The 9,375-nt window shown below is 49.7% G+C and overlaps 1 protein-coding gene across 1 annotated transcript; it reads left to right on the top strand.

The window, feature by feature from the left end:
• Positions 1-4,587: 4,587 nt before the first annotated feature.
• Positions 4,588-7,591, top strand: gata1b (GATA binding protein 1b). Its single transcript, XM_055510540.1, has 7 exons — positions 4,588-4,690; positions 5,750-5,853; positions 5,985-6,034; positions 6,425-6,671; positions 6,749-6,894; positions 6,965-7,090; positions 7,161-7,591. The coding sequence occupies exons 3-7, from the start codon at positions 5,993-5,995 to the stop codon at positions 7,296-7,298; spliced, it is 699 nt and encodes a 232-aa protein (XP_055366515.1). The 5' UTR covers positions 4,588-4,690; positions 5,750-5,853; positions 5,985-5,992; the 3' UTR covers positions 7,299-7,591.
• The last annotated feature ends 1,784 nt before the right edge of the window (positions 7,592-9,375 follow it).

Raw genomic sequence — 9,375 nt, 5'->3', positions numbered from 1 at the left:
AATGTGATCTCTCTTTCTAAGTCCCATCAGAGCTCTGGATGCAGCATTTTGAATTAGCTGTAGGCTTTTTAAGGAGCTGTTAGGACATCCTATGAGTAAGGAGTTACAGTAGTCCAGCCTAGAGGTAACAAATGCATGAAACAGTTTCTCTGCATTCTCTCAGAGGAGGCTTCTGATTTTAGCTATATTTCTAAGATGAAAGTAGGCGGTTCTGGAGATTTGTTTAATGTATGATGTAAAAGAGAGATCCTGGTCAAAGATGACACCAATGTTCCTCACAGGGTGGCTATCTGACTCAATAATGACTAACTCTCTCAGATTTTTAGGCCCAACAATAAGAATTTCAGTTTTATCTGAATTTAGTTGAAGGACGTTTTGGCACATCCAGGATTTGATATCTTTTAAACAACCCTGAATTTTGACTAGCTGATCTGTTTCGTTTGGTTCCAAGGACATATATAGCTGAGTATCATCTGCATAACAATGAAAATTAATAGAATGCTTCCTAATAATCTCACCTAGAGTAGACATGTATAAGCTAAACAAAATTGGACCAAGCACAGAACCCTGTGCATGGCATGTGGAGAATTTCTCATTAACATGAACAAACTGGATTCTGTTCAACAAATAGGATTTAAACCATCCCAGTGCTGTTCCTTTAATCCCGATTCTATGTTTTAGTGTCTGTAATAGAATGTTATGATCAATTGTATCAAATGCAGCACTAAGATCTAACAGGACAAGGACAGAAACTAGACCATTGTCCGAAGCTAATAGAAGATGATTAGTGACTCTAACCAGAGCTGTTTCTGTGCTATGATGTTTTCTAAATCCTGACTGAAAATCTTCGTACAGGTTATTCCCACTCAGGTGGTCAGATAATTGTTTAGCCACGATATTTTCAAGAATCTTGGAAATAAAGGGTGAATTTGAAATGGGCCTATAGTTGGCCAGGGTTGTTTTTTTTCAATAGAGGTTTGACCACAGCCACCTTAAAAGCATGTGGTACTTGACCTACTGTAGATGTAAAGATTGGTTGATTTGATTTAATATGGACGAGCTGATTAAAGGTAGAACTTCTTAGAGTCTGGTTGGGATTGGATCTAAAAGACAAGTGGACGACTTGGAACAGTTGATTATTGAGGATAACTCCATATGAGTTATGGGGAAGAAGCTGTAAGGTGTCAGACTCGGGCAGGCGGCGGACCCACATGCACAGCACAGAGGCGGGATGATGGTTAAACACAGGTTTATTTTGTAAAGCAGGGTCAGACGGTCCAGGTCATACACAGAGGCTTGGCAATGACATACAGCAGGGAGCAGGCAATCTCGAGTCCAGTAATCAGGCAAGGTTTGGTACACAGAAGCTCTCGGTGACGGTACAGACAAGGGTTAAGCAAAACTCACGGTCAGTTGTTCAGTCCAAGGTCTTTCTCTGGTGAGGGTACAAACGAGGTTTAGGCAGGATGCAACGGTCAAAGCAAACAGGATCAATACACGAGGGAACTGGACAAGAACCAAAAACAACCCGCATGGAACACTGACAGGGCGGGCGGAGGGCGGACTGGGGGAGGGCAAAACGGGAACCCCCATCAAACAAAATTCACGCCCGAACACGACCGACCAGAGGACCCACCAGAAAAACAAAACAAGGACGAGTCTCATAATCCAGAAAACAACATGAATGTCCACGAGACAAGAACAAAGTCCACGACCAGGAAAATGCAGAGTCCAGGAATTCCCTCACGGAGGATGGAGACGCGGCGAGATCCTGCTCAGCCGCTGCTGAGGCAGGGTGGCACGCCTAGTGCCCTTGAGCTGGGCCAGCGTCCACGGGGACCACCCCGAACGGCGATGTCCTCCAGGCGGACGCTGATCCTGGAGACTGAGGGGTCGAGGCGGACGTCGCCGCAGGAGGCAGCGCCATCCACACAACCGGATGCGCCGAGGGCGGCAGCCGAGACAGAGACAAGGCAGGAACCAGAGACGAAGACAGACGTGGAGACGCGGCCGGGACCGGGCCGCCAGGGACCGATGCCGATGCGGCCGGAGCCGGGCCGCCAGGAACCGATGCAGGTGCGGCCGGAGCCGAGCCGCCAGGAACAGATGCAGGAGCGACCCTCTCCTGGAAGTCGGCGGGAACCGTGGCAGCGACTCCAGCCGGCGCGACCTCCTCCTGGAGGTCGGCGGGAACCGCGGCAGCGACTCCAGCCGGCGCGACCTCCTCCTGGAGGTCGGCGGGAACCGCGGCAGCGACTCCAGCCGGCGCGACCTCCTCCTGGAGGTCGGCGGGAACCGCGGCAGCGACTCCAGCCGGCGCGACCTCCTCCTGGAGGTCGGCGGGAACCGCGACAGCGACTCCAGCCGGCGCGACCTCCTCCTGGAGGTCGGCGGGAACCGCGGCAGCGACTCCAGCCGGCGCGACCTCCTCCTGGAGGCCGGCAGGAGCTGCGGCTCCGAGGGTGACAGGGACACAAATGGCACCTTTGCGGGAGCCGACAGGAGCGGGGACTGGAACGACCGCTGCGGGAGCTGACAGGAGCGGGAACGACCGCTGCGGGAACGACCACTGCGGGAGCCGACAGGAGCGGGAGCCGACAGGAGCGGGAACGACCGCAGCGGGAGCCGACAGGAGCGGGAACGACCGCAGCGGGAGCCGACAGGAGCGGGAACGACCGCAGCGGGAGCCGACAGGAGCGGGAACGACCGCTGCGGGGGCCGACAGGAGCGGGAACGACCGCTGCGGGAGCCGACAGGAGCGGGAACGACCGCTGCGGGAGCCGACAGGAACGGGAACTGGAACGGGAACTTACTGGAGCCGACAGGGACTGGAACGGCGTCCTTACTGGAGCCGACAGGGACTGGAACGGCGTCCTTACTGGAGCCGACAGGGACTGGAACGGCGTCCTTACTGGAGCCGACAGGGACTGGAACGGCGTCCTTACTGGAGCCGACAGGGACTGGAACGGCGTCCTTACTGGAGTCGACAGGGACTGGAACGGCGTCCTTACTGGAGTCGACAGGGACTGGAACGGCGTCCTTACTGGAGCCGACAGGGACTGGAACGGCGTCCTTACTGGAGCCGACAGGGACTGGAACGGCGTCCTTACTGGAGCCGACAGGGACTGGAACGGCGTCCTTACTGGAGCCGACAGGGACTAGAACGGCATCCTTACTGGAGCCGACAGGGACAGGAACGACCCCTAACGGGTCGACAGGAACAGGAACGACCCCTGGACTGGGACAGGAACGTGACTCGACTGAACCTGAACGTGACCGGACGGGGCTGAAACCCGGACTAGACTCGACTGGACTGGGACTCGGACTGGGCTCGACTGGACTGGGACCCGGACGGGGGCCCGGACTGGGATCTGGACTGGGCTCGACTGGAACGAGGCTAGAGCCCGAACTGGGCTCGGCTGGGCTGTGGCTGGAACCTACAGTAAGCGTGACAGGGCTGCACTAGAACATGAGCGTGGCGAGGCAGAACTGCGACTGGACACCGAGCGGAGCATGGCTGGGCTGGAGACTGGGCAAAACGCGGCTGGGCTGGAGACTGGGCAAAACGCGGCTGGGCTGGAGACTGGGCAAAACGCGGCTGGGCTGGAGACTGAACAGCGCGCGGCTGGGCTGGAGACGGGGGACCGCATGAGTGCAGGAAGTCCTCCCAGCGGAGCAAACATGGAGCTGGGCAGGTTGGAGCAGACACGACGGTCCGACGGGGCTGGGAGGAGGAAACCCGGGGCTGGCGTAATCCGAGCGGGCGGCGTGGGGGCTGGTGTGGTGCGGAGCGCGCTGCTTAACTCTTCGAGTCGTGCACACAATCGCTCATAGAGGCGACGAACACTGGGGAGCTCTAACACGCTGTCCTCGTCCTCCAGAGTCCATACCGCCACCTCCACGGCGCTGCCCTGGTTTTCCGGGTTAAGCGCCCTTCGGTAATCCTCCGCGAGGATTTTAAAATAATTACGTAGATCGCTGGGCAGCTCGGCGCAGGTAAACTCCATTCTCCCTCGGGTGAATAATACTCGCCGTCAAAAAAAAGAAACAAGAAAAAACAGTCACTGACCTGGCCGGAGAGCTGAGTGCTGGCTGGGTCCAAGTTTGGCCAGATTGTTCTGTCAGACTCGGGCAGGCGGCGGACCCACATGCACAGCACAGAGGCGGGATGATGGTTAAACACAGGTTTATTTTGTAAAGCAGGGTCAGACGGTCCAGGTCATACACAGAGGCTTGGCAATGACATACAGCAGGGAGCAGGCAATCTCGAGTCCAGTAATCAGGCAAGGTTTGGTACACAGAAGCTCTCGGTGACGGTACAGACAAGGGTTAAACAAAACTCACGGTCAGTTGTTCAGTCCAAGGTCTTTCTCTGGTGACGGTACAAACGAGGTTTAGGAAGGATGCAACGGTCAAAGCAAACAGGATCAATACACGAGGGAACTGGACACGAAACACTGGAACAAGGTATGGAACTAAGGAACGCAACAATCTGGCAGTTTGCTAGAGTGAGAGGTGGTGCTTAAATATACTGAGCTGATTACTGATCGCATGCAGGTGTGGGTAATGACCGGTAATGGCAGTAAAGCCGAAACAGAAACAGAAACCGGGAGTGCTACCATAATAAAACCGGAAATGGAAACCGGAACCAAAACAAAACAAGGAACAAGGCCAGAGACTGTGACATAAGGTAAGACAGAGGATTTGGTAATTGTAAAGTTGATGGATCTAGACAGTGCTTTCTGTCATTTGGAAGAAGTTGCTGCTGAATGTCTTCTCTAATAATGATAATTTTATTAGTGAAGTAGTTCATAAAGTCATTGCTGCTGAGAATTAAGGGGATAGTAGACTCAATACAGCTATGACTCTTTGTCAGCCTGGCTACAGTGCTGAAAAAAAACCTGGGGTTTTTTTGGTTTTCCTCAATTAGAGATGAATAATGTGTTTTTCTAGCAGCACAAAGTGCTTTTTTTATATATTATTAGACTGTCCTTCCATGCAATGCAGTTTACATTTATTTTGTTGGAACGCCACTGTCTTTCTAGTTGTCTGGTCCTGTGCTTTAGGCTGCGGATCTCTGACTTATACCACGGAGCTAACCTCCTCTGATTCACTCCCTTCTTCTTCAGAGGAGCCACTGTTTCTAACATTGTACGTAGAGAAGCTGCAGCATCATCTACAAGACAGTCAAACTGTTCATAAGGATAAATGATATATACTCTTCCTGATTAATGTTTTTTTTAATGTTTTATTTAGCTAATCCCAAATATGTGTGATGTTGCTGTGTTGGTGGACAAGTTAAGTTTCTGCCCTAGGATGTGTGTGGGGGAGGGGGTGTGGGGTGGTGTTGGTGCAACCAGCTGCTGAAACCAAGCAAATCTGTTAAGTAAACAATCGGTGCAAAATAAATAAGCAGGGATGTACCATAGGCTAACACATTCATAACTAAACAACTGTTGTACTGTGGTTTACCTTGGAGATTAATACTAATGCCAGTAATAGTGTTAAGGTATGTGCACATACTGATACAAACATATACATATCACATACATACACATATGCATTGTTATACATATCCCATACTGCTTAATAATAGTCATGTCCAGTTGCTTTTCAATCACTGGCTTCCCTTTGACCCAGTGTCACCTTTATCCTGGCAGCCTAATAATTCAGGATGAAACCAGGATTTCATGATTCTCTGGATTTTAAAGTTGGATTTGATTGTTTAACTTGTTAGCTTGTTTAACAGAGAATCTTCAGTCCCGCCCTCACTTCCTCCTCCTCATCTCTGCCACCTCACATCAACACACCATCCTTCACTCAGCCTGAAGTCAGAGCAGCTCCTCAGCCTCAGTGAGTATCATTGTCGTCCTGACACCTGTAGCTCAAACTGCTCTGTTCTAGTTTCTCTGCTAAATGTTTAACCTGCAGATTTACCATTTGGCTGTTGAACAGATCCACTGTGTGTTTTATTTTTCTCTTAGACCCAGTGATGACATCAGACTGGTCCGAAACATCAATGATCAACACTGAGGTGCGAGTCACTTGTATTCACTTGTATTGTATCCTGCAGTCTTGCTCATGTGCATGACTGCAGGTGCTGTTTATATCTAAGGTCACTAAATTGCAGTGACTTTGAACAGTGATTACATTTGATGTCACTTTGTTTGATATACCTGCTTACAGTAAGTGCAGTTTTTTTTCTCACGATGCTTCTGTACATTGCTGACATAGATTTTCATAAAAATGAAAATTAAACTCTAGAGCTGGAATACGTTCCAGCCTCTGTGACCAATATGAGGGCCAGTGCTTCTGATGATGGATGGCTGAACTGATGTGGTGGTCTGGTGGTCTTCTGCTCTGGCCCGAGATCTACTGAAACTCTAAAATCTCTCATCTCTAAATATTCACTGTTCCCCTGCAGGATAATCCCGCCTTATCACACACTCTCCTTCGATCACCGATTGCCTCTCTGGATGTTATGCCTCCCTATCAGTGGTTGGATAATTTGAGCTGTCAGTCAGCTGCTACCGTCCCGACTCCTCCGTCATACTTTTATTCTTCTCTGACCCTTCCCCCTTCTTTGATCCACCCACCTGGAGGAAGCAGTTGCTATGACAGCTCCTGCTCCTCCTCTGGCCCCTTGTCATGCAGGTGGGGCTTGGCAGCAGGTGAGTTATCTACCTGTGTGTGAGCTGCACCTGTCGGATGCAGGCCGGTCACCACATGACTTGCTCTTGGTGTGTAGGATCAGAGCAGCTTGAGTGTGTGAACTGTGGGGCGACGAGCGCCCCGCTGTGGACACCAGACTCCACTGGCGGTCACCTGTGCAACACCTGCGGCCTCTTGCAGAAAACCAACAACAGGCCGCTTCTGAGACCCAAGCGGAGACGCGTAAGATATAGCACAGCTCAGGTTTAGTCCTGTCAGCTGGGAGGCTTTCATTCGTTCATTGTGTTTTCAGGCCATGACTCGGAAAACAGGAACTCAGTGTTTCAATTGTGAGACGGTCACAACATCGCTTTGGAGGAGAAATGCTGCAGGACAACCTGTCTGCAACGCCTGCGGACTCTACTATAAACTGCACCAGGTGCTGCACACTCCTCGTTTTAAAATTCATTTCTAAAAATACAGTTCTCAGTATAATCCTTTAGTTTTAGGCCAACAGGCCACTGACAATGAAGAAAGATGAGATCCTAACCAGACATCGAAAACCAAAAAATTGGAAGAGCAGGACAGGCAACCAATCAGAGAGTCAGCAGACTTGGCCAGTCCCGCCCCTCAAGACGCCATTTTGAACTCCTTCACACAGCTGCTGCCATGAAACCCTCGTCCTCCATGTCCCTCTCCTCACAGTCACTGGCTGGATTCAAAGGCTCAGCTTTGTCTGTTTGATCTGGTCTTGATCTGTTTTACATGTCTGTAAATGGTTTGGTTTGTTTCTAATTTTAAAATGTTTTAAGTTGTTTTCAATAGTAAGAAATAAATTCTCACTTCTTTTACTTAGAGCATTGCATCGTTGTTGTGTCTGTCTCCTGAAGATGTTCTGTTCATAAACTGTTAATTAAACTCTATATTAATAAATAAAGAATGCCTTACATTCGAACTAAAGGAATGGAAAGGTGGAATTGGGTATCTATTAGGATACTTCTGAGTGAAGTCCCGCAAATTCACGAATATTGTTTCAAAGTGATGTGACGATCTCATCAGACCAAAACATTTGACTCATATTGAATTTGATGGCAACAAAGCTAACTGATAGAACAACAGTACATAATCTGGACCTCTGAAGTCTGAGCCAAAGGGTCGTTTCCTTACCTGAAGCATGTCTGTAGCTCTTTCTGCCTTCAGTCTGAGTGACATCAGGTGACTGGTCAGAAGAAAAGACTCTCTGTACCTTCAGAAAGTCTTTTACTTTATGTTTGAAGTCATTTTGTCTATGAATCTGAGAAGACGGTACAGAAATAAACATGTCAGAATTCATCCTGCAGTGACCAGCACTCACATCCTCAGTAAACAGTAGTGACCCAACCAGAGCAGCAGCTGCACAGGCCCGTTCCACAGAACTGCCTCCACAGTGTCTAACGAGACATGCTGCATTGGATCATTCTCTTTTCTGTGGGTTAGGGTCCATACTATAGATACCCTGGATCATTTGGCTGAGTCTTTGGGGAAATTTGGCTTCAGTCAACAGGCTTTCACACAGCAGCATTTATGCATCTCACTCAGTCCCTTAGTGAAGCAGCAGGCTGGTATCACTGGTCTGAGCACCCTCACTCAGAGCCCCCCCACACTGGCTGCTGGAGGCAGATGTTGTGCAACGCAGGAGGCTTCTGGTTTTCCGGACCCAGAAAATAAGACCAAGAGAGGAAACGGGAGCTGAACGGGGGCGGTTGGTGGTCTGAGGCGTCCAGAGACACGCAGGGTCTCTCCACCCTTCTCTCTCCCTGAGGTGTCCAGGCGATGATGGTGCTGCACTGCTGACGGGTGATAAGTAACCACAGCACACACATCTGTCGTTAGAAATGGTGAAACACAATGAACGTTGGAGATGTGCAATGTTGACATCCCATAGGCGTTAAAGATGCTCCGAACTCTGAGCAGCTTCCTCAAGCAAAGGCTGTTGGATAAAGCCAGTGGAACTATTAGAGCCTTGGGCAGTGACATTAGTGGCAGCTTGAGCCTAAGTTCGGTGACAGAGGAGTGGAAACTGTTTTGACTTACAATCAGTCAAAATTCTGAATGGGGAAAGTCCTGCCCATGGGTCACAACGTTGAAGAACCCATGAATACTGATAGATTCTAGACCAACAAGGTCCCAGGTTCAAACCCCCACCAGAACACCAAGTGTGTCCTTGAGCTCTGAGCCATGCAAGGCGCCCAGGGAGCGCCTTGCATGGCAGCCTACTGCTCCCCCAGGGGGCTAAATGCTGAAGACCAATTTCATTGTTACATTGTATGTGATAATGACCAATAAAGGCTTTCTTCTTCATTATGTCAAATCACATTCTGACCTGTCACAGTCTGGACCTGTGATCCAGTCACTGAGAGCTACAAAGCAACTAAAATCCTGTGAACACAAACAACAACAACAACAAATTGACGCAGTTTACTTTAATAGGTCAAAATCAATTGTTCTCTCCCTCCATCATGTTCAAAACTTAATCCACTTCACCAGGTTCAGAATTCTGATGCATTAGTAACGTCTGGATGGAATAAAACTGTTTTCAAATCTAGTAATGTGTTTTATGTAGCTTTTAAAGCAACTAAATCCTCAGTGATTATTGGTCCCAGTCACACCTACCATAAAAAAGACCTGGGTTGTGTTCCAGAAAGCGGGTTATGTAACATACCCAGGTAAGTTTGAGGGTAGGTT

Source organism: Betta splendens, chromosome 7, assembly GCF_900634795.4.
Source record: "Betta splendens chromosome 7, fBetSpl5.4, whole genome shotgun sequence".
Lineage (NCBI taxonomy): Eukaryota > Metazoa > Chordata > Actinopteri > Anabantiformes > Osphronemidae > Betta > Betta splendens.
The sequence above is the reverse complement of the archived record's forward strand: the minus strand, read 5'-3'. Positions and strand labels throughout refer to the sequence as shown.